Raw genomic sequence first — 26,107 nt, forward strand, 5'->3', positions numbered from 1 at the left:
GCAGCACCACGACAAGCAATGGCTACCTGTTGCATACGCATCCAGAGCCTTGACAAGAGCTGAGTCCAGGTACACACAAATCGAAAAGGAACTGTTAGCGGGCATGTATGCATATGAGCGTTTCCATCAGTACATCTATGGTCAAACTTTTGAGGTAGAAACTAACCATAATCCTTTTGTGTCCATCATGTCCAAACCTCTGGATGACTGTCCTGTATGGATACAGCGCATGCTAATCAGGCTGCAAAAATATGACGTGCACATGATATATACACAAGGAAAATACATGTACACTGCCGATACCTTGTCAAGAGCAGTGGACAAGGAGGAACATGCAGATAGCGAGAAGAGCGCAGAAATACAGGCATATGTGGACATGATTGTGACGTCTCTACAGTAACTGCTGACAGAACAGAACAAATACGGAGAGAGACTAATGCAGGTGAAACAAAGAGAGAACTCAAGCACACTGTACAGAAAGGTTGGCCTGAAAACAAAAAGGACTGTCCCATAGAAATACAAGACTACTGGAGTTGCAGAGCAGAGCTCACAGTAGTGGATGGCATAGTGGTGAAGGGGAGCAAATTTGTTATTCATCTTCACTACGTAAACAGATGCTCCAAAAGATACATGAAGGCCAGCTCGGAGAAGTCCAGTGTAAACGCAGGGTGAGAGAAGTAATGTACTGGCCCAGAATCAATCAAGATATCAGCCAGAGAACTGCGTCATGTCGCACCCACAGGCCAAAACAACAAGCTGAGCCACTAATGACTCATCTGGTGCCCCACAGACCTTACTACAAGGTTGGAACAGACCTATTTGACTGTGATGGAAAGAGTTACATTGTGGTCACCAACTACTTTTCAAATTATCCTGAAGTTGGAGCGCTGCAGTCAACATCAAGCCAAGCAGTCATCAGCTACCTCAAGACTGTTTTTGCTAGACATTGCGTCCCATGTGAACTATTTTCGGACAATGGGCCCCAGTTTTCGAGCTGCGAGTTTGCTGCCTTTGCCGAGGAATAGGGATTTCAACACTCAACGTCGAGTCCAACCTATCCCAAGTCCAATGGCCTGGCAGAAAGCTCTCTGAAAACAGTAAAAAAGTTGATGAAAAAAGCACAGGATAGAGATGATTTTCAGAAGATCAACTGGAGTGCACCTCTATAGAATGGACTATCACCAGCCCAAATGCTGATGGGTAGGCGCATTCGCTCCAACCTACCAGTTAATGACGACTTACTGATGCCTATGGTATAATTGTATAAATTGTTAATGTGTGAGTCAGCTGTGACTCATACTGGAGTGATAAATAAGACACGCAGACAAGATGGACGACAAAAAAAAAACTTCTGAGTACAAAAACACTGTGCTGAGGGACAATGTTGGAAGGAAAAAAAAAAGAACTATTGTGCAAAGTCTGTTTTTTGTCATCATGTATGTATATATAGCAGCAAGTAGAGCAGGAGGTGATGATGAAAAACTGAAATGTCACATCCTTTTGCATGTTATAGGAGAAGATGCTTTGGACATATATAATAGCGTTCAGCTGGACGAAGCTAATCTGACTTTGGCAGTGCTAATGACAAAGTTTGAAGAGTACTTTATGCCTAGTTGGAATGTGACCTTTGAGAGATACAGGTTTTTACCCATGACCAAAAGCAAGAAGTGCCTTTTGATCAGTACTTAGCAGAGCTTCACACACTAAGCAAAACATGTGAAGTTGACACTGAGAGACTCACTAGTGAGAGACAGGCTCGTTTGTGGCACAGTGGATAATGCACTCAGAGAAAGACTGCTCAGAGAGACTGGACTTACACTGGACAAGTGTGTCAGTATATGCAGAGCAGCAGAGGCCACTCGAGCACAGGCGAAAGAGCTTCAGAGAGGTGAAACAACAGTACATGCAATACATAAAGAACAGAGGAAAAAGAAAACATTTACCAAACAAAAAGACCAAAAAGAGACATTTGCAGAGTTCAAATGTGGTAAATGTGGAGGCAGCCACAAGCCAAAATCTTGTCCTGCATTTGGAAAATCCTGTAACAACTGTGGAACGAGCAATCACTATGCTAAATGTTGCAAATCAGCTTCAAAACAGAAAGTTCACACCATCGATCAGCAAAATGAGGATGAAGAGGAGCTCATTGTAGATGTGGTGCTTGTACAACTGAAAAAGAAGAATGGATTGTGTTAACTGAAGTGAATGAGACAATAATACCATCCAAGTTGGATACAGGTGCCCATGCAAACCTGATATCTTTTGAAGACTGCAAAACACTGACTGCAAAGAGCAAAATCCATTTGGTAAAAACAAAAGTGTCTGGGTACACTGGGGAACCTCTTCCTGTTAAAGGCGGATGCATTGCAACCTTCAAACATAAAGGTCGGCAGATAAGAGCACAGCTACTGATCGTGGATATGAGTGTACAACCAATCCTGGGACTCAGTGTATGTATAAAACTCAATCTGGTCAAAAGAGTGTTCGTCATGACATCAACAGACACTGCAAATGAACATGACTCACTCATGGAGGAGTATAAAGACTGTTTCGAAGGAGTTGGATGTTTACCTGGAATACACAAAATACATGTGGATAAAAATGTGCCTCCTGTTGTGCATCCCTGCAGGAAAGTCCCGTTTGCACTTCGGAATAAACTGAAAGATGAACTAGTGCGTATGGAAAAACTAAAGGTCATCAAGAAAATAGATGAGCCAACTGAATGGGTCAGCTCGCTGGTTATCGTGCAAAAGCCAACAGGTGTTCTGAGAACGTGCTCAGACCCAAGAGACTTAAGCCTAGTTTACACATAGACGGTTTTGTCGGCGGGCAGTACGTAGACCGGAGTTCGCGGTAGTTCCGGCTGTTTTCGCGGTGGAAAGGGGCGGAGCATTTCGCCGGCGTTTTGGCCGCCGTACTATCCGCATATACGCGGATAAAATGCTGCTAAATCCGCTGAATAAAGCGGCGTTTTGATGCCGTAGCATCCGGCACACGTCAGGCAACGGGGGTTAATACCCAGTTCTATCCTTTACAATCGCAGGTTAAGACGCGTGTGAGAACGGCTGTGTTCTGCTGCCGCCGATAATGCCCTGTGTACCACTGGATTTATCCAGGCAAATCCTGCGTTACTCCCGGAACTTTTGCATATACGCACCGCCCTCAGAGTATAATAGACTGAAGCAGCAGGAATACATGCCTCTGTCACAGCAGGGGGAGGGAGATCATCCTCAGCCTTTTATTCTCCTTCCTTTTACCCTCCTCAATGTGTTACTCCGTCTCCACCACAGGGCTCCCCTCTGCTTCTGAACCAGACCTCTTGGTAAGTCCTTGCCGCTGCCAATTTTCTTTTAGGAAGCATACTGGAGCTTCTCTGCAAAAATATCTGGAGCTGGCCGCGAGTGAGAGGCCTGCACGCAGCGCGCTAGCGTTTTTATATTGACCGCCGCCTATCGGCCGTTTGGAACACCATTAACCGGGAGGTGGCGTTTAGAATGGCATACTGTCCGCTAGCGCCGGCATTTTGTCTGCCTCTGTCGCCAGTTAAAACGCCCTTGAGGATGCCAATGTGGGCTCTATCGCCATTTTACACGCTGTTGATTAGGGATACAATGCCGGCCGCCAACTACGGCGGTGTAAACTGCGGCACTACAGAAAGGGGCAGGATGAAACGGCGATTAAAAAGTATCAAACGCCGCGTTGTTCGTGTTGTCTCCGTCATCACGCGAATTCTCCGGGAGCGTTCCCGGAATTATTCGACATGTTGAATAATTTTTTTCGACGATTCCCGGTAAAGCCGGAACTAAGCCACGCCCCCTAGTGCCGGCGTTAATCAATCAATCAATCAAGTTTTATTTCTATAGCACTTTACAACAGTTTTCACTGAACCAAAGTGCTTTCCAATAGCACCAGCTAGAGATAAAATAAAAAGAACAGTACGAAAAACACAGTAAAACACAATAAGAGCATCCAAAATAGAATAAAAATAGACAAAAAAGTGTCAAAGCAATTATGTGCAAAAAGCTGCCCTGAACAAGTATGTTTTTAACTTAGCTTTAAACAGAGGCAAGCTATTAATGGACCTCAGTTCAGGAGGTAATGCATTCCACAACTTAGGACCTGCTAACAACGGCATGTGATCCTTAAGACGGCCAAAAACTCTTCCGAGATGCTTCCGGGAGCTCATACCGTCTATGTGTAAACGGGGCTTTAAACAAAGCAATCAAAAGAGAACATTTCAAGTTACCAACCAGGGAAGAAATCATGGCACAGTTTGCTGGAGCTAAATGGTTCAGTAAACTAGACGCTTCGTCAGGTTTCTGGCAGCTGAGGCTCGACGAGGAGAGTTCGAGGCTGTGCACATTCAACATGCCTGCAGGTACAGGTTTCTTCAACTGCAATATGGTATCTTGTCAGCGCCTGAAGTCTACCATAAGACTATTCACATGATTTTCGAGCACACACCAGGGGTAGAGACAATGATGGATGACATCATAGTCTGGGGGTCTACTCGAGAAGAACATGACAAAAGACTGAGACAAGTGCTAGACAAAACAAGAGGAGTAAATGTGAAACTTAAAGACAAATGTGAGTTTGGAGTGAAAACACTTACCTTTTGGGAGATGTTGTCAGTGAAGAGGGAGTGAAGCCAGACCCAACAAAAATGTCAGCAATCAACAACATGGAAAGACCAAACAATAAAGATGAGGTCAGACGGTTCCTAGGGATGGTCACGTATCTCACTAAGTTTGTCCCACAGCTGTCAACACAGTCAGCAACTCTCAGGAGTCTGCTCGATCAAAAGAATGAATGGATCTGGTCCCATGAGCAGGTACAATGTTGTCGGAAACTGAAAGAGACTCTGACACAGGAGCCTGTGTTAAAGTCCTACGACCCAGAGAAGAGTACCAGGATCTCAGCAGATATGTTACAGTACGGCTTGGGAGCAGTGCTGCTGCAGCACCACGACAAGCAATGGCTACCTGTTGCATACGCATCCAGAGCCTTGACAAGAGCTGAGTCCAGGTACACACAAATCGAAAAGGAACTGTTAGCGGGCATGTATGCATATGAGCGTTTCCATCAGTACATCTATGGTCAAACTTTTGAGGTAGAAACTAACCATAATCCTTTTGTGTCCATCATGTCCAAACCTCTGGATGACTGTCCTGTATGGATACAGCGCATGCTAATCAGGCTGCAAAAATATGACGTGCACATGATATATACACAAGGAAAATACATGTACACTGCCGATACCTTGTCAAGAGCAGTGGACAAGGAGGAACATGCAGATAGCGAGAAGAGCGCAGAAATACAGGCATATGTGGACATGATTGTGACGTCTCTACAGTAACTGCTGACAGAACAGAACAAATACGGAGAGAGACTAATGCAGGTGAAACAAAGAGAGAACTCAAGCACACTGTACAGAAAGGTTGGCCTGAAAACAAAAAGGACTGTCCCATAGAAATACAAGACTACTGGAGTTGCAGAGCAGAGCTCACAGTAGTGGATGGCATAGTGGTGAAGGGGAGCAAATTTGTTATTCATCTTCACTACGTAAACAGATGCTCCAAAAGATACATGAAGGCCAGCTCGGAGAAGTCCAGTGTAAACGCAGGGTGAGAGAAGTAATGTACTGGCCCAGAATCAATCAAGATATCAGCCAGAGAACTGCGTCATGTCGCACCCACAGGCCAAAACAACAAGCTGAGCCACTAATGACTCATCTGGTGCCCCACAGACCTTACTACAAGGTTGGAACAGACCTATTTGACTGTGATGGAAAGAGTTACATTGTGGTCACCAACTACTTTTCAAATTATCCTGAGGCCGAGGAATAGGGATTTCAACACTCAACGTCGAGTCCAACCTATCCCAAGTCCAATGGCCTGGCAGAAAGCTCTCTGAAAACAGTAAAAAAGTTGATGAAAAAAGCACAGGATAGAGATGATTTTCAGAAGATCAACTGGAGTGCACCTCTATAGAATGGACTATCACCAGCCCAAATGCTGATGGGTAGGCGCATTCGCTCCAACCTACCAGTTAATGACGACTTACTGATGCCTAAAAGTGCACACAAAGTCAGAAAAGCAAAGCAGGAACACAAAGCATGACTGGACTGCAAAACACCTGCCAATGCTGGAGCCTGGAGACGTGGTGTGTCTTAGGGACGTCTCTACAGGCACATGGAGATGAAAGGGACAGGTGCAGGAGGAAGTTGCTCCATGCTCCTACAGGATCCAGATGGAGGATGGATTATCTCTGAGGAGGAACCGCACAGATCTTCAACTGCAGATGACTATAATGGTCACTACGGCTCAGGATACAGTTCAACAGAACACGGCTGAATCTGCGGAGCTAACTGAAAGGGGGCCTGACCACACTGACTGTGGTCCGACAGCAGCATCTGCATCACCAGCTGCCGTGAGACTTCCCAAACTGTCAAGATCGACAGCTGTTGAAGGACCCTGAATGCTGCGTTCACACCGGGCGCGATCAGATGCCACAAATTCGCGGGAGTCGCGTGGCAACGGACGCGCCACCATCACCCGGTGTGTCGCTCTGCTTTTACTGCGAAAATTCGCCCTGGTGCATCATCAAATAGGAGGAGCTTCCATTCCGCTTGTGTTTTTAATACAAATACCAATTTTCTGCGTGCACTGCTTTCCAAAGAAATGATAACAAAGTGTTTCAAAACATCAATTCAACAAAAGACAATGAAAATAGGAAAAAAAATTCAAGACGAGTTGAGACATTAAACATCACGAACAAGCACAGAATTAAAACTTAAATAATGAGAGCATGAATAATGAAAAACCTTAAATAATTAAGTTACACGCCGAAACATCCGTACTTTTGAAGACATCTGGTGACCTATATTAGTTTGATGAAACGGTGTATAATATGGCCCCTTTAAGGCTTTTCTACATTCTAATCAATACGCCTATTCTTTACCAATAAAACATTCATCATCACGTTTTGCCATCAACACATGAAAAGTGTCTCTTTAACCTTCTACGCGATGTGATTTACAACTACAGTGTATATTTTATTCAGTCTGCCCTTTCGTTCGTAATGAGAAACCTCACCTGTGTGTCCTTTTAAACAAGAAATCATCTCTGCCACTCTCATGACATTTACGCAGTTACTTTGGTGAAGGTCTGAGCAGAGCTGTCATGCTCCATCACAGGTCAGATCTGCTCTGCGGATCCACACTGACCACTGAATCACTGGACTCCGTGTTCCTGTTCCAGCCTGCAGGGTTCTTTCTGCACACTGTGCATGCACACGCACTCATTAAATCGCCTGTAAGCACATATTTGGCTCAATATGCAAAGTATCTGACTCATCATTGTGAAGAAAATGCTTTAAAATGCAGATCTCACATTTTCACAGACACACGATCGTGGCGATGATGTTCTTGTCACATTTGGGTTTGACTGTTTCGTGTTTCTTGTTATGATCGTTTTGCTGAAATTCACATGACTTAATTTCCGTTAACTTGCTGATTGTATTTAATTTATAAAAACCTGTCTGTGGAAATATGCATCATTGTTTGTGTAGTAAACTGGTGGGACTCAAACTCACAACCTTTGAGCTTCTTATTTTGATGTCACTTCAAAGTCCTATGAGCTGTGACATATGGCAGAGCAATCTGCATTATTTTCCTTCCAAGCTCTCAATAATGGACAAACCCACAAACTTTGAATTGCTTATTTTGTTGCCACCTCAAAGTCCAATGTGCCAGTGGCAAGAACTGAATTTTGGATTGGTACTTATCGTCAGACAGATGTCCAATACGCCATTAAAAATCTGTCAAAACACTCTGCAGCATTTTGCTGCCTAGGTCTCATTCATGGGTGTACATTTTGACTCAGATGAGATTAGAACCCACAAACTTTGAACTGCTTATTTTGTTGTAACCCAGAAGTTCAATGAACTATAAAATGTCAAAAAGACGTACAGTATTTTCTCCCTACTTTTTATTAATGAATGTGAACTTCAACTCTGGTGGGACTAGAACCCACAATCTTTGTGTTGCTTATTGTATTGTTACATAAAATTCCAATGACTGCTTGAAAGAGCCACATCTTGTTGTGTGACAGGAAATGAATTATTTATTGGTAGGTACTGTCAAATGGGCATCCGTTGCGGTATAAAGTTGTTCAAAAGGTTCTCCAGCATTTTGCTCCCGAGTTTTCATAAATGGATGTTCACTTTTCACTCAAACACACAACCTTTTTAAATGCTTATTTTGTTATTACCTAGAAGTCCAATGAACCATAAAATGTCTTAAGAATGTGTAGTATTTTGCTCCATATTTTTTCATTAAAGGACATAAACTTTGACTCTGGTGGGACTAGAACACAACTTTTTACTTTCCATTGGTCATGTGACAGAAGGCACATATAGAAGTGACCACAGGTTGAAATCAGTCAGGTTAGAGAGTTGAAGCATGAAAAACCTATGACATCCGTCATCGGGATCGGCAGTATCTCCCTCTGAGGTCATGTTTTGGAACATAAAACGGCTCCAGTAAAACGTTCACACCTAAAATCTGGAGTCAACCCTTTTGTGTATTAAAAAGAACCGCTATTAAAGCGAAGCATCTGTATCGTTACAGCAGGAAATGAGAGCAGGATTTACTTGGACTCGATGCGAGCCAGATGTTGATGTGATGTTCGTTAAGTCTCTCTCCGTTAAGAGTTGCAGTCTTACACACCTCTCTGCAGCTTCTCTCCCCCTGCCATCCCCTCATTACCCCATCCCTGTAGAGATGGTGCCTGCTCCCAGACCACCAATAACCAGCAAAAATCTATTTAAGCATAAAAATTCAAAAAGAAAAAATAATATAGCACCTTCAACTGCACCACAGACTAAAACAGTTAAATGTGGTCTATTAAACATTAGGTCTCTCTCTTCTAAGTCCCTGTTAGTAAATGATATAATAATTGATCAACAGATTGATTTATTCTGCCTTACAGAAACCTGGTTACAGCAGGATGAATATGTTAGTTTAAATGAGTCAACACCCCCGAGTCACACTAACTGCCAGAATGCTCGTAGCACGGGCCGGGGCGGAGGATTAGCAGCAATCTTCCATTCCAGCTTATTAATTAATCAAAAACCCAGACAGAGCTTTAATTCATTTGAAAGCTTGTCTCTTAGTCTTGTCCATCCAAATTGGAAGTCCCAAAAAAACAGTTTTATTTGTTATTATCTATCGTCCACCTGGTCGTTACTGTGAGTTTCTCTGTGAATTTTCAGACCTTTTGTCTGACTTAGTGCTTAGCTCAGATAAGATAATTATAGTGGGCGATTTTAACATCCACACAGATGCTGAGAATGACAGCCTCAACACTGCATTTAATCTATTATTAGACTCAATTGACTTTGCTCAAAATGTAAATGAGTCCACCCACCACTTTAATCAGACAGCTGAGTCATGGCGGCGCGTGCATACGCTGCGGCTTCTCTCTCTCCCGAGACCACAGGAGTTTTTCCTTGTTTTTGTTTGTCTTCGTCGTCATCTTCACTGGGTCGTGTCTCACACCATCTGAGGCATACATACAGCCGTGAGTTTCTACTCAGGAACTCGTCATTTATCTCCAATCTACACCCAGCGGTCACGGAAACGCTATGGAGCTATGGTCTGCTACGGAGGCCCAGACTACCACCGACCCCCACCCCTACACCTCACTCAGAGTGGAGGCGCCACAAGCGGCGTGAGAGGAAACAGAAGAGGGGGAAGCGCGGAGGCATCCAAGCGAGGTTAGCAGCTAGCCCACATAAGCCGGCGATCCCCACCATCGTGCTGGCTAACGTTCGCTCCCTGGACAACAAACTGGACCACATACGGCTCCTGAGGAATACCCAGAGGAGTGTGAGAGACTGTTGTGTTTTTGTGTTCACGGAAACTTGGCTTAACAACAACGTAGCGGACCATGCCATTCAGCTCGAGCGGCTAACTTGCTACCGGGCGGACAGAGCCCTCATCGAAGGAGGTAAAACGCGAGGGGGGGGGGCTCTGTGTTTACATCAATGACGCTTGGTGTCGGGACGCTGCGGTGGTTACTAAACTCTGCTTGCCGCTTGTGGAGCTTATGATCGTGAAGTGTCGGCCATTCTACCTACCGAGGGAATTCAGTGCTGTAATGATAGCTGCGGTGTACATTCCCCCTAGCTCCAACAATAACACCAGGAAGGAGGCACTGAATGAACTGCACCACCACATTAGTGAGCAGCAGACAGCCCACCCAGATGCCTTCCTCATCTTGGCTGGGGATTTCAATCAGGCTAACCCCAAGACAGTGTTTCCCAAACTACAACAACACATAGACTTTCCAACTCGGGGCAACAACACTCTGGACCATGTTTACACCTTCCAGAGAGGAGCCTACAAAGCTTTCCCCCTTCCCCACCTTGGCGCCTCTGACCACATCACCATCATGCTGCTGCCTGCTTACAGACCACGGGTGAAAGTAGTTAAACCAGTTCGGAAGCAGGTCAGAGTGTGGCCAGAGTGAGCTGTAGAGGCACTCCAGGATTGCTTCAACACCACAGACTGGGCGGTGTTCAGGCAAGCTGCCTTACACAACTCCACCACCATCGACCTCCAGGAGTACACAGACTCGGTTACAGCGTACATCTCCAAATGTGTGGACGATGTAACAGTCTTAAAGACCATCACCATCCGAGCCAACCAGAAGCTGTGGCTGACAGATGAAGTCTACAGGCTTTTGAAGGCCCGGAATGCGGCCTTCAAAGCGAGAGATCAAGTTGGCCTGAGGACAGCTAGAGCCAACCTGTCACGCGGCATCAGGATGGCGAAGAAGGAGTACTTCAGGAGAATAGCCCACCGCTTCAGCGACAGCAGGGACGCACGCAGCATGTGGCAAGGACTGCAGTCTTTGACCGACTGCAAGCTACCGCCACAGACCTGCGGCAACTCCACCTCCCTGCTGAATGACCTTAATAACTTCTTCGCCCGCTTTGAGGCCCTTAACACCACACCGGCGCACAAGTCCCCCCCCCCCCGGGTGACCAGGTGATCACACTGACTGCAGACAGTGTGAGGAGAACATTCAGCAGGATCAATGCCCGGAAAGCATCTGGTCCTGACAACATTGCTGGCCACGTACTGAGGGATTGCGCGGGGGAACTCGCAGATGTCTTTTCGGACATCTTTAACACCTCGTTGCGCCAGTCGGTCGTTCCCACGTGCCTCAAAGCCACCATCATCATCCCGGTGATCATCATCCCATCCTGTCGCACTCACCCCCATCATCATGAAGTGCTTCGAACGGTTAGTCATGAAACACATCAAGTCTGCACTCCCCCCCTCCCTAGACCCCTTCCAGTTGGACAATAAAGACTCATATGTTAGGATGCTGTTCATTGATTTCAGTTCAGCATTCAACACCATCATCCCTCAGCAGCTGGTCATCAAACTCGACCAACTGGGTCTGAACACCTCACTGTGCAACTGGCTGCTGGACTTCCTGACCGGGAGACCTCAGGCAGTGCGGGTCGGCAGCAACACATCCCACACCATCACTCTGAACAGTCCCCCAGGGATGTGTGCTGAGCCCCCTCCTCTTCACACTGCTGACCCACGACTGCACACCACTTCACAGCTCAAACCTCATCGTCAAGTTTGCGGATGACACAACCGTGGTGGGTCTCATCAGGAACAACGACGAGATCCACTACAGGAGCGAGATCAGCCGGCTGACCATGTGGTGCGAGAACAACAATCTCCTTTTGAATGTGGAGAAGACGAAGGAGATTGTTGTGGACTTCAGGAGAGTGCACACCCAACACTCCCCTCTGACCATCGATGGTGCTGCTGTGGAGAGGGTGAGCAGCACCAAGTTCCTGGGTGTGCATGTGTCGGAGGATCTCTCCTGGACCACTAACACCGCATCACTGGCCAAGAGGGCTCATCAACGCCTCTACTTTCTCCGCAAACTTCGAAGAGTCGGAGCAACACCACACATCATGTGCATGTTCTACAGGGGTACGATCGAGAGTGTCCTGTCATGCTGCATCACGGTGTGGTACGGCGCCTGCACAGCGACTTGCCGTAGGTCCCTTCAACGCATCGTGAGAGCAGCAGAGAAGATCACGGGCACCTCTCTCCCACCCCTCCAAGAACTGTACAACACCCGCCTCACCCGGAAAGCCACTAGGATCGTAAGTGACCCCACTCATCCATTACGTAGTCTCTTCAGCCTGCTGCCATCGGGGAGGAGACTGCGCAGTCTCCAGGCCAAGACCAGCCGGCTGAGAGACAGCTTTTTCCACCAGGCTGTCAGGACACTCAACTCCCTCCCTGATTTGCCCCCTTTCCCCCTGCTGCCCTCCACTCACACATAAACACAAACTGGACTGTTTCACTTTCCACTCCCGCCAATTCCCTAACCTCCCTAACCTAAGCTGCTGTGAAGATATTGCACTTTATACATACAATACTCTCTGCACAATGATCAACAACTGTATATATTCTTGCTCTGGTCATGGAATTTGCACATATCCATTACTGCTGAATGTTGTCCTGCCACTTTGCACTACAAGTATTTGTTTGTTTACATTTACCTTTTGTATAATTTTGTTACAATTACACTATTACAACTTTTTTTTTTTTTTTTTTTTACAGCTGTTAGATCTCTACACTTGATATTTATACTTTGTTATTATATTTCTTAAATACCTTCTTTTGTGAGGTCAGGGAGTCCAGAGATCAGGTATTTCAGTTCTCAATATGTCTGTGATGTATTGTAGAAATGACAATAAAGTTGACTTGACTTGACTTGACTAATCATATCTTAGATCTTGTTCTGACTTATGGTATGGAAATTGAAGACTTAACAGTATTCCCTGAAAACTCCCTTCTGTCTGATCATTTCTTAATAACATTTACATTTACTCTGATGGACTACCCAGCAGTGGGGAATAAGTTTCATTACACTAGAAGTCTTTCAGAAAGCACTGTAACTAGGTTTAAGGATATGATTCCTTCTTTATGTTCTTTAATGCCATATACCAACACAGTGCAGAGTAGCTACCTAAACTCTGTAAGTGAGATAGAGTATCTCGTCAATAGTTTTACATCCTCATTGAAGACAACTTTGGATGCTGTAGCTCCTCTGAAAAAGACAGCTTTAAATCAGAAGTGCCTGACTCCGTGGTATAACTCACAAACTCGCAGCTTAAAGCAGATAACCCGTAAGTTGGAGAGGAAATGGCGTCTCACTAATTTAGAAGATCTTCACTTAGCCTGGAAAAAGAGTCTGTTGCTCTATAAAAAAGCCCTCCGTAAAGCTAGGACATCTTACTACTCATCACTAATTGAAGAAAATAAGAACAACCCCAGGTTTCTTTTCAGCACTGTAGCCAGGCTGACAAAGAGTCAGAGCTCTATTGAGCCGAGTATTCCTTTAACTTTAACTAGTAATGACTTCATGACTTTCTTTGCTAATAAAATTTTAACTATTAGAGAAAAAATGACTCATAACCATACCAAAGACGTATCGTTATCTTTGGCTGCTTTCAGTGATGCCGGTATTTGGTTAGACTCTTTCTCTCCGATTGTTCTGTCTGAGTTATTTTCATTAGTTACTTCATCCAAACCATCAACATGTCTATTAGACCCCATTCCTACCAGGCTGCTCAAGGAAGCCCTACCATTATTTAATGCTTCGATCTAAAATATGATGTTGTATGGCTGGGGGGCCTGGCTGCCTTTTTGTTTCTGTCTTTTGTTTTTCCTTCCAGGTGGCTTGCATTTGGGACTGAGTGGCTGTGTTGCTGAGGTTATCAGGACCTCACCCTGATCACCTGCGGCTCGTCAGGACTCACAGCTGTGGTGCATCTATATGGATTGGAACATGGTGGCATTTAAGACTGGAGTATACAGTGTGTATTTGCCAGAGACTCGACCTTGTGACCAGACGGGTGAGATCGTCGTCTCGGGAGCCATCTCATCATCAGTGGATGCAGAGAACGTCCAGGGTTTGATGCACGGTCTGTGAAAGAGGAGGGGGTGAGGTCTCACGCTCGTCAGCACACTTCCTGAGGTACGTTAGATTTTGTGACTAACATTTATACAGTCAGTAAATGTGGTGTCCCTCACACCTTTATTATATTGAGCTGTATGTTAGTCATGTATCGGCTTCCACCGCAGTGGAGTTTTGTGAACTGGATGTTCCATGCCTGCAGGTTGGGAAGCTGATTAGTAATCAAGCCAGGAAGTGTTTGCTGTTTGTACACCTTTAAGTGTTCTCTCTGTGTGTAGAGTGTGGACTCACATAATGGTTCCTTCTTTCACAGACTCGGTTTGTTGCGGCCACCTGGGGGGTGTCGGCGGGGTCCTTGGGTCCGAACAGCTTCTGGCTCCGGACCGTTAGCGCTGCTGGGAGCGCACCACGCCAGACCGCACTTTCTTTTGTTGTTTTTTGTATCACTGTTATGTATTAAATTCAGTTAGCCTTTGTACCGTGCTCTGCTTATTTCATACTGGGTCCTTCAAACGCTGGTCGGTTCTCCGAGCTGCGTCCGACACATAACAGTAGTCTCTGGCCAAACATCACGGACCCAGCGGTAGCAGAGACGGTAACACGCCGGGAAGGCGGCAGCAGGCGTTCAGTAGTTATCCGGATCAGTTGCGGGTGCTCTCCGCCCGGATGGTGCGTGTTTGAGATCCATTACTGAATACTGATTTGTGCTCTCTTGCAGCCGTGTTCCTGTGTTTGTGCCTTATCCGTGGGTCGTGGTGGAGTGTGACTGGCGATGGCTTCGTGTCACGCTCCGACCGGATAAGAGGTTTAAACGGGAGCTGCAAGAGTGTGTCTGTAATGGGTGCACGCGCACGGCGGAGCTCTGTGGCACGGGTCGCTGAGCTTCCTGTGTTACAGTTGTAGCCCCGTTTCCCCGGATAAAGATAACTACTGCGTCTGTTGCATCAGCTCCGGCGTTATTTAGTTGAGCACATTTTGGTTGTGTGTTGCACACAGCTGCCCACGGAGATGCAGCTCGTTTGTTTTTTGTCACCAAAGGGGGTTTTTCATTTTTAGCACTTTGGCTCCCTCTTTTGGTGACTGAGTCACATTACCGTCAAGCTCTTAAGTTGGAACAGGTGTGTTCCATTTGTTGGAGCTTGACGGTATAAATCACTTATTTGTTTTGTGTTAGTTCATTTTGTGTGGGTGTTTTTTGAGTTGGTTTTTGTGTGGGATTTTATTTTTTGTTTTTCACTATTTAGTGTCTGGGGTCGTGACCCTGCAGTTCTGCCAAAAAAAAAAAAAAAAAAAAAAAGGGACCCGAACAACCTTATGTCAGTCTGTTAGTCTTTCTTTTGTTTGTTTTTTTCAGTTTCACCTCCCAGGGTTTGATGGGACGGTCCCCTGGGGGGTCATGGGGGGGGGGTATTTGGGTTGTTGTTTTTGCTTTATTTTTTTTTGTTTTGTTTTTTGTTATGCCCTCTCTTCTCCTCTGACTCCAGCCGTGTGAGCCGTAGTGTCGGCGTTGCTGGAGTGGTGCAGTTAGGTTGTGCTGGGCGTTTCCCAGGTAACCTCTGCACCCGGGAGGGGAGGGGGGGGTTTGGGGTATTTTCTTTTTGTTCCCTCTCTTCTCCTCTGGCTCCAGCCGTGTGAGCCGTAGTGTCGGCGTTGCTGGAGTGGTGCAGTGTGGTTATGCTGGGCGTTTCCCAGGTAACCTCTGCACCTGGGGGGGGGGGGTGTTTTCCCCCCAGTTTCCGCCCTCAGGGTTTGACTGTGGTGTCCTCTGGGGGGGAAAGGGCTGTGGGTCCATCTAGCCATAGATGGCCGGGGCTGGGTCCGTTGGTCGTGAGGGGAGGCGTCTCCTGGGGTTGACGAGTGGTCCTCTGGGAGGCGCTGGGAGTCCCCGTGGGTGACGTTGGATCCCAGAGGGACCTCGGCTATGGTTATTACTCCTGGAGCTGGCGGGAAGTCCTCTGGGGGGTGTTGGTCCCTACATGTCATTTGGGGGGTGGGGGGGGGGGGTGTTTTAGCGCTTTTATTTGTAAGCTTAAGTTTGGGGTTTTTCTTTTCTCCTCATCCCGGGGTTTGATAGGACGGTCCCCTGGGGAGGGGGGGGGGGTGGTTTGGTTGTTTGTGTTTGTCTTTTTTGTTTTATGACTAATGACCGTACATGGTTGGATAAAGGCTGACCGCACAGGTTTAAGAACTCCTGGCCACACCTGTGCTAAGTGACTGACTGAAACAAAGGCAAGGATGCAGCCAGAGGAGAGGACATCAACCATTCTGTTGGAAGACGAATGCAGATGCGGTTTCCAGCCATGGTCCCTGGAGGGGGGTGTTTCTCCTGGGCCAGGTTTGTGTGGTCGCCGGGAGGCTTCCCGTGAGGGTGGGGTACTGTTGTATGGCTGGGGGGCCTGGCTGCCTTTTTGTTTCTGTCTTTTGTTTTTCCTTCCAGGTGGCTTGCATTTGGGACTGAGTGGCTGTGTTGCTGAGGTTATCAGGACCTCACCCTGATCACCTGCGGCTCGTCAGGACTCACAGCTGTGGTGCATCTATATGGATTGGAACATGGTGGCATTTAAGACTGGAGTATACAGTGTGTATTTGCCAGAGACTCGACCTTGTGACCAGACGGGTGAGATCGTCGTCTCGGGAGCCATCTCATCATCAGTGGATGCAGAGAACGTCCAGGGTTTGATGCACGGTCTGTGAAAGAGGAGGGGGTGAGGTCTCACGCTCGTCAGCACACTTCCTGAGGTACGTTAGATTTTGTGACTAACATTTATACAGTCAGTAAATGTGGTGTCCCTCACACCTTTATTATATTGAGCTGTATGTTAGTCATGAATCGGCTTCCACTGCAGTGGAGTTTTGTGAACTGGATGTTCCATGCCTGCAGGTTGGGAAGCTGATTAGTAATCAAGCCAGGAAGTGTTTGCTGTTTGTACACCTTTAAGTGTTCTCTCTGTGTGTAGAGTGTGGACTCACATAATGGTTCCCTCTTTCACAGACTCGGTTTGTTGCGGCCACCTGGGGGGTGTCGGCGGGGTCCTTGGGTCCGAACAGCTTCTGGCTCCGGACCGCTAGCGCTGCTGGGAGCGCACCACGCCAGACTGCACTTTCTTTTGTTGTTTTTTGTATCACTGTTATGTATTAAATTCAGTTAGCCTTTGTACCGTGCTCTGCTTATTTCATACTGGGTCCTTCAAACGCTGGTCGGTTCTCCGAGCTGCGTCTGACACATAACATATGATCAATCTATCTTTATTAGTTGGCTATGTACCACAGGCTTTTAAGGTGGCAGTAATTAAACCATTACTTAAAAAGCCATCACTTGACCCAGCTATCTTAGCTAATTATAGGCCAATCTCCAACCTTCCTTTTCTCTCAAAAATTCTTGAAAGGGTAGTTATAAAACAGCTAACTGATCATCTGCAGAGGAATGGTCTATTTGAAGAGTTTCAGTCAGGTTTTAGAATTCATCATAGTACAGAAACAGCATTAGTGAAGGTTACAAATGATCTTCTTATGGCCTCAGACAGTGGACTCATCTCTGTGCTTGTTCTGTTAGACCTCATTGCTGCTTTTGATACTGTTGACCATAAAATTTTATTACAGAGATTAGAGCATGCCATAGGTATTAAAGGCACTGCGCTGCGGTGGTTTGATTCATATTTATCTAATAGATTACAATTTGTTCATGTAAATGGGGAATCTTCTTCACAGACTAAGGTTAATTATGGAGTTCCACAAGGTTCTGTGCTAGGACCAATTTTATTCACTTTATACATGCTTCCCTTAGGCAGTATTATTAGACTGCATTGCTTAAATTTTCATTGTTACGCAGATGATACCCAGCTTTATCTATCCATGAAGCCAGAGGACACACACCAATTAGCTAAACTGCAGGATTGTTTTACAGACATAAAGACATGGATGACCTCTAATTTCCTGCTTTTAAACTCAGATAAAACTGAAGTTATTGTACTTGGCCCCACAAATCTTAGAAACATGGTGTCTAACCAGATCCTTACTCTGGATGGCATTACCCTGACCTCTAGTAATACTGTGAGAAATCTTGGAGTCATTTTTGATCAGGATATGTCATTCAATGCGCATATTAAACAAATATGTAGGACTGCTTTTTTGCATTTACGCAATATCTCTAAAATTAGAAAGGTCTTGTCTCAGAGTGATGCTGAAAAACTAATTTATGCATTTATTTCCTTTAGGCTGGACTATTGTAATTCATTATTATCAGGTTGTCCTAAAAGTTCCCTGAAAAGCCTTCAGTTAATTCAAAATGCTGCAGCTAGAGTACTAACGGGGACTAGAAGGAGAGAGCATATCTCACCCATATTGGCCTCTCTTCATTGGCTTCCTGTTAATTCTAGAATAGAATTTAAAATTCTTCTTCTTACTTATAAGGTTTTGAATAATCAGGTCCCATCTTATCTTAGGGACCTCATAGTACCATATCACCCCAATAGAGTGCTTCGCTCTCAGACTGCAGGCTTACTTGTAGTTCCTAGGGTTTGTAAGAGTAGATTGGGAGGCAGAGCCTTCAGCTTTCAGGCTCCTCTCCTGTGGAACCAGCTCCCAATTCAGATCAGGGAGACAGACACCCTCTCTACTTTTAAGATTAGGCTTAAAACTTTCCTTTTTGCTAAAGCTTATAGTTAGGGCTGGATCAGGTGACCCTAAACCATCCCTTAGTTATGCTGCTATAGACTTAGACTGCTGGGGGGTTCCCATGATGCACTGAGTGTTTCTTTCTCTTTTTTCTCTGTATGCACCACTCTGCATTTAATCATTAGTGATTGATCTCTGCTCCCCTCCACAGCATGTCTTTTTCCTGGTTCTCTCCCTCAGCCCCAACCAGTCCTAGCAGAAGACTGCCCCTCCCTGAGCCTGGTTCTGCTGGAGGTTTCTTCCTGTTAAAAGGGAGGTTTCCTTCCCACTGTCGCCAAGTGCTTGCTCACAAGGGGTTGTTTTGACCGTTGGGGTTTTTACGTAATTATTGTATGGCCTTGCCTTACAATATAAAGCGCCTTGGGGCAACTGTTTGTTGTGATTTGGCGCTATATAAATAAAATTGATTGATTGATTGAAGTCACTTTGACTTAATGGTTTACCGCATGTTGTCCTCATGTTGGTACCTAATGAAACGACTAATTTACACCATTAGCAAGTGACTGCTTATTGACAAACCATTTACACAGATGTGCACACACACACACATACACTCTTGTGGAAAAGAACCAGACACAACAGCAACTTGTGGACAAGCCGAAGCGGAATGATGGCGGGCTTTGATGATGGAGAGAAATGGAATATTAATGAGACAGGTAAAATGCTCAGCATCAAAACCAAACCAGACACGGCACGAGGGGAAGCCGAGCGTCTCGCTTTGCATTTCATTGACACTGACAAATGCATTAGAGAATGAAGTCGCATGTCAGACGCTTGGAGAAGGGCACAGATAGCGAGGCAAGCAAGATAAAGAATCAGGAAGAGAGAGAACCGCGTCTTATTAAGACTGAAGCTGCTCTCTGGCAGAGACTTAAAGCAAACATCTGTCAAATGGCGTAATCCCCGCGGTTTAGAATAAGCTCCTTGCTGGCCACGACTCCGAAAGATATATGACACAAAGCTACAATCTGGCATTTTATTCTTCCTGCGTTTCACAGTGAAACAGAATTCAAACCATCTTAAGCTTCACTGATGTGACACATTTAGAAGTGAGACAATTTTACACGACACTTCACGTATTTTGTAATCGGGGAACCGACCACTTAAGATCCATATTTCTTTAATGAAGAAGAAACTGTACCCTTTAAAGATTAAAGTCGTACTTTGATATGGATGCACATTCCTGAACCATCCAGCAGGTAGCAACAGAGCAGACGATTTCTTCCATTTCATGAATATTCCTCAACAATGTTTAAAAAAACGAGTGTTCCCAAGCAATGTTTTGAGTTTTCATCACTAATTTTCAGCACCCCAGATGAAGTTTTGGAATGATTGCGTCACATGATCTATCCGTTCTTGCACATTTTGGCTCACACTGATTTCTTCCTATTTATACTGACTCCGGCGCAAAGTTTGAAATGTGTGTCAGAATTTATAAACATTTTCAAGCAGTACTTCGAGCTTGCAATCACTAGTTAACAGTATCAACAAAGGTTTCTGGCACCATCCCGAGTCACACATTCTATCAGTTTTTTCTATTTGGCTTTACTTCCCCAGTCACACATTCTATCAGTTTTTGATGTGATTTTACTTCCATGCTCTGTATTATATCTTCACCCTGTATTTGCCCAGGTAGTGGCATCATGCTTCTCCCCGTGGTTGCTAGCATCATGTGTTAGCTGATGCCGACATGAAGGGCGGACCGCCCAGTCAAGCGTGTACAATGTGCTCAGTGTTTCAGCAGGTAGCAGACAAACTGAATGTGAATTGAAATTTTCCATAAACCATCTGTCATACACTAACTATCCAGCAGGTGGCAGACATGTCTATGGGATATTACACAGGCAAAACAAAGTTGCTGTTGGAACTAATCAGTTCATCCTCATTATGTCTACTGGTGAGTTAGAAGGTGATAGCACTTTTAACTTCTGACAACACGTAGATGATGGGGCACAAGAGCTGCTCTCGCAACCAAAGGTGGCGGAATTTTCCAGCGTCATTTCATTGAAAATAACAAAACATCCGTCTTACTGACTGCCAACACGTGAACTCAGTAACAGAAGTATGTTTTGGGGGCATGTCTGTATTTGCAGAGAATTGGAAGTTTCACCAAACATCCAACTCTCACCTTCATGCATCAGCGTGTCCGTCAGTGTGAGAACTTACATGATTTTATTACGTGTGCAGATATTTCATTTGATATGCACGAGGCGTTTCTTACCGTGGACCTGTAACATAGCAGAGGCCTCGGTCTTGCCCACACTGTTCTCAGAAGTGCACGTGTATATTCCTTCATCCTGCTCTTTCACTCGGAACAAACGCAGGTTGTTGCCGTTACGGATTTCAAACCTGTGAGTAGGAAACAGGCAATGAAAGATCTCGGAAAAGCACACGGCGAAAAAGATATTAAACCTTAAAACAGAACAATCATCCAGCGCCATGTGATGATGTCATCGCTCACTCTGTGCCAGTTTAGCTGCTGCAACAATTTCGGTTTGCAAACTACAGGATCTATGTGACAGTGCAAATAAAAATAGGGAAAAAGTGCTTTTGGATTCTCCTCCGCCTGTCGAGTTGAATCAGAACGCTGTTCACTTGTTCTCTGTGCTTTGTTTTTTTGTGTCAGAACACAGAGAGATGAGCAAACCAGCAAAGTGAAGTTTCCGCACAAATATCATGTTAGTGAGTTTTACACGTAATGGTGCCACTTCTTATTAAAGTTTGTTTTCAGGAATGTGACACCAAAAATGAAAAACAGCAACACTGAGTGTGCTGAGTTCATGGGACACACTTTCTTGTGCTTTTTTCCCCCCCGATAACGAATTGACAAACTCGCATAAATTATTCAAAAGTCTGAGTCAATAGAAAAAGTTTGCCTAAAAGAAAAATGGTTTCTCTGGTGATATAAACAAGACTTCAACAGCTCTAACAAATGTAAATGATTTATTTTCTATTTCTTGTGTTTGCAGCCTGTCCATCAATAATACCTTAATTTCTGAGTCTGACGGGTTCCAAACTTCTATTCTGCATTTAATAATTTAGTATATCTCAATCTGGATTATTTCATACACCTTTTTAAGATTATCATGATGAATGCTAACGTCTTTAATAAAGTGCTCCCCCCAAAACAAACAAACAAAAAACAAAAAAATCATGAATTACTCCCTCCAAAATTTCACTGTTTTATTTTAAGAAAGTGTTGTGATTTTTAAACCTTAAAGCTATGAATAATTAGGGTGCCATGTAGGGTGCCACTGAGCTGAGTCCACAGACCCGCTAGCAGTGACTGCTAGCTGTTCTGAGCCTTTTATTACGTATATCTGAGATAATATGGCTTGTTGTGCAGTTAATTATAAGAACAGAATATCTAAGAAGTCTGTTTCTGTGTTTCCATTAAGCAAAATTTTCTTATATAATTTTGTATATTAGCACCATTGGTAGCAGTGTTGCCAACTTGGCGACTTTCTGGCTAAATGGGGCAACTTTCCAAACCCTCTTCTTGATGATTTATTTTCTCAAAAGCGACTAGCGACAAATCTAGCTACTTTTCCTGGCGTCACTGGAGACTTTTCTGGTGTTTGGTGACTCAGATCTAGTCTCTGTTCTCGAGTGGCAGCGGGTTTATGTCCTTTAATGTCATTCAATGCAGCGACTGTTCCTTCATTGAAGGACCAACCTGACTCGGACTCGCTCAGCCGACTCACCTCGTTTGCTGCACTGTGACTAATTAGTCTCCGGACTTTGAGGATCCCTGGCCATGAGAAGTTATGTTTTTTTGAGAAGTGATTACCAATTTTAATTGCAAAATAAACAAACAAATCAACAATCAAGTTTATTTGTAGTTCAATATTACTAAGGTGTTTTTTCTCACTTTTTTGTGTGTCACGTTTTTTTTTCCAACACATACATTAACAGTAAAACGAAGAGCAAATGAACAAAGGACGAGGCCACAAAGAGTAAAATTGTACAATAACAAAAGTAAGGGCATTATTTAACATTAATTCTGTTCAAAAAATTCCTTATACAGCGTGGCAGTTTTAGGACATTTGGGAGAGTCTATAAGCTTAATGCTGCTTATATATTGTTCAAATTCAGCCAGAAGTCCGTGTAAATTCCTTTTCAGTATTCTACATTTATGAATATGAAATTTACCAAACAATTTTAAAATGTTGATAATGGACTCAATGATCTCTAAATAAATAAAAAATAATATTGTTTAATAATATTTTATAATAAATAAATAAATTGAAATTGAAAACAAATGAAAAATCTCTCCCACGTTTTTTTCCCTACAGCATCTGTGATAACATCATAATATGCAAATAATATGCAAATTAGATGGTGACGTCATTTAGCGAATTCTGGCGACTTTTAGGACAGCCAATAGCTACTTTTCTTTCTGAGGAGTTGGCAGGTATAGGCAGTATGGTGATCTTGGCATCACGGCTATTCCATGGTTACCAATGCAATAAGCCATAACGCAATAAGTCATAACTGTTACTACCTGCAACTCCCATCCAGAGATGGGAGTTGTATTTGTGCTGGCAACCCTCCTGTCCTGTGCACCAACAGCATTTCCTGTATATTCGTTATGTGAACTGTTTTGTGAATTGTTCTTTGATTTGTGTCTGGAGCATGGCCCAAGCAGAGGGTCACCCCTTTGAGTCTGGTCTGCTTGAGGTTTCTTCCTCAGAGGGAGTTTTTCCTTACCACTGCTGCTCTGGGGGTTAGTAAGGTTAGACCTTACTTGTGTGAAGCGCGTTGAGACAACTCTGTTGTGATTTAGCGCTATATAAATGAAAATAAATTGTAAATTGAAACTGCACCTAAGCCACCACCACCCAGTGCACAAAACTATATGTTAATAATGCATGAACTGGCTCTCACTGCGGTATTGTATCACTTCCTGTTCCGGAGCACAGTGGTGTTTTGCTGTATCTGTTAGCTGTTTAATCTGTGCAGTTAGATTAATCTAGTTACCTAGATAAAGATTTGTTTCACAGTGTAATCTTCACGTGCCTTAACTAAAGTACTCCCTCTGCTGAATCACCTCTAAATTATTTACACATTATTCACTTTGTGTGTCTTTAGGAATCCGCTAGCTTAGCGCAGCTACTAGCTCTTAGCCGGTATAGCATGGCGGCATCTCCTGTCTCTCCTGCATTTTTCTGCTCTGGGTGTGAAATGTTTAGTTATTCCTCGGCCTCCTTTAGCAGTAATGGTACTTGTAATAAGTGTAGCTTATTCGTAGCTTTGGAGGCCAGGCTGGGTGAATTGGAGACTCGGCTCCGCACCGTGGAAAATTCTACAGCTAGCCAGGCCCCTGTAGTCGGTGCGGACCAAGGTAGCTTAGCCGCCGTTAGTTTCCCTCTGGCAGATCCGGAGCAGCCGGGAAAGCAGGCCGACTGGGTGACTGTGAGGAGGAAGCGTAGCCCTAAACAGAAGCCCCGTGTACACCGCCAACCGGTTCACATTTCTAACCGTTTTTCCCCACTCGACGACACACCTGCCGAGGATCAAACTCTGGTTATTGGCGACTCTGTTTTGAGAAATGTGAAGTTAGCGACACCAGCAACCATAGTCAATTGTCTTCCGGGGGCCAGAGCAGGCGACATTGAAGGAAATTTGAAACTGCTGGCTAAGGCTAAGCGTAAATTTGGTAAGATTGTAATTCACGTCGGCAGTAATGACAGCCGGTTACGCCAATTGGAGGTCACTAAAATTAACATTGAATCGGTGTGTAACTTTGCAAAAACAATGTCAGACTCTGTAGTTTTCTCTGGGCCCCTCCCCAATCGGACCGGGAGTAACATGTTTAGCCGCATGTTCTCCTTGAATTGCTGGCTGTCTGAGTGGTGTCCAAAAAATGAGGTTGGCTTCATAGATAATTGGCAAAGCTTCTGGGGAAAACCTGGTCTTGTTAGGAGAGACGGCATCCATCCCACTTTGGATGGAGCAGCTCTCATTTCTAGAAATCTTGCCAATTTTCTTAAATCCTCCAAACCGTGACTATCCAGGGTTGGGACCAGGAAGCAGAGTTGTAGTCTTACACACCTCTCTGCAGCTTCTCTCCCCCTGCCATCCCCTCATTACCCCATCCCCGTAGAGACGGTGCCTGCTCCCAGACCACCAATAACCAGCAAAAATCTATTTAAGCATAAAAATTCAAAAAGAAAAAATAATATAGCACCTTCAACTGCACCACAGACTAAAACAGTTAAATGTGGTCTATTAAACATTAGGTCTCTCTCTTCTAAGTCCCTGTTAGTAAATGATATAATAATTGATCAACATATTGATTTATTCTGCCTTACAGAAACCTGGTTACAGCAGGATGAATATGTTAGTTTAAATGAGTCAACACCCCCGAGTCACACTAACTGCCAGAATGCTCGTACACGGGCCGAGACGGAAGATTAACAGCAATCTTCCATTCCAGCTTATTAATTAATCAAAAACCCAGACAGAGCTTTAATTCATTTGAAAGCTTGACTCTTAGTCTTGTCCATCCAAATTGGAAGTCCCAAAAACCAGTTTTATTTGTTATTATCTATCGTCCACCTGGTCGTTACTGTGAGTTTCTCTGTGAATTTTCAGACCTTTTGTCTGACTTAGTGCTTAGCTCAGATAAGATAATTATACTGGGCGATTTTAACATCCACACAGATGCTGAGAATGACAGCCTCAACACTGCATTTAATCTATTATTAGACTAAACACAGTGCAGAGTAGCTACCTAAACTCTGTAAGTGAGATAGAGTATCTCGTCAATAGTTTTACATCCTCATTAAAGACAACTTTGGATGCTGTAGCTCCTCTGAAAAAGAGAGCTTTAAATCAGAAGTGCCTGACTCCGTGGTATAACTCACAAACTCGCAGCTTAAAGCAGATAACCCGTAAGTTGGAGAGGAAATGACATCTCACTAATTTAGAAGATCTTCACTTAGCCTGGAAAAAGAGTCTGTTGCTCTATAAAAAAGCCCTCTGTAAAGCTAGGACATCTTACTACTCATCACTAATTGAAGAAAATAAGAACAACCCCAGGTTTCTTTTCAGCACTGTAGCCAGGCTGACAAAGAGTCAGAGCTCTATTGAGCCTTTAACTAGTAATGACTTCATGACTTTCTTTGCTAATAAAATTTTAACTATTAGAGAAAAAATTACTCATAACCATCCCAAAGACGTATCGTTATCTTTGGCTGCTTTCAGTGATGCCGGTATTTGGTTAGACTCTTTCTCTCCGATTGTTCTGTCTGAGTTATTTTCATTAGTTACTTCATCCAAACCATCAACATGTCTATTAGACCCCATTCCTACCAGGCTGCTCAAGGAAGCCCTACCATTATTTAATGCTTCGATCTTAAATATGATCAATCTATCTTTATTAGTTGGCTATGTACCACAGGCTT

General features: G+C 44.4%; 1 protein-coding gene across 3 annotated transcripts in view; it reads right to left on the reverse strand.

Moving 5' to 3' along the window:
- LOC117509421 (roundabout homolog 2-like) overlaps positions 1-26,107 on the reverse strand; it is a 191,410-nt gene that overhangs the window by 83,905 nt on the left and 81,398 nt on the right. For all 3 annotated transcript variants that reach the window (XM_034169112.1, XM_034169114.1, XM_034169113.1), the window contains exon 6: positions 20,920-21,047. In XM_034169112.1, the coding sequence (XP_034025003.1) occupies positions 20,920-21,047 (128 nt within the window). The remainder of the gene's footprint in view (positions 1-20,919; positions 21,048-26,107) is intronic.

This window comes from Thalassophryne amazonica, chromosome 4 (assembly GCF_902500255.1).
Source record: "Thalassophryne amazonica chromosome 4, fThaAma1.1, whole genome shotgun sequence".
NCBI lineage: Eukaryota > Metazoa > Chordata > Actinopteri > Batrachoidiformes > Batrachoididae > Thalassophryne > Thalassophryne amazonica.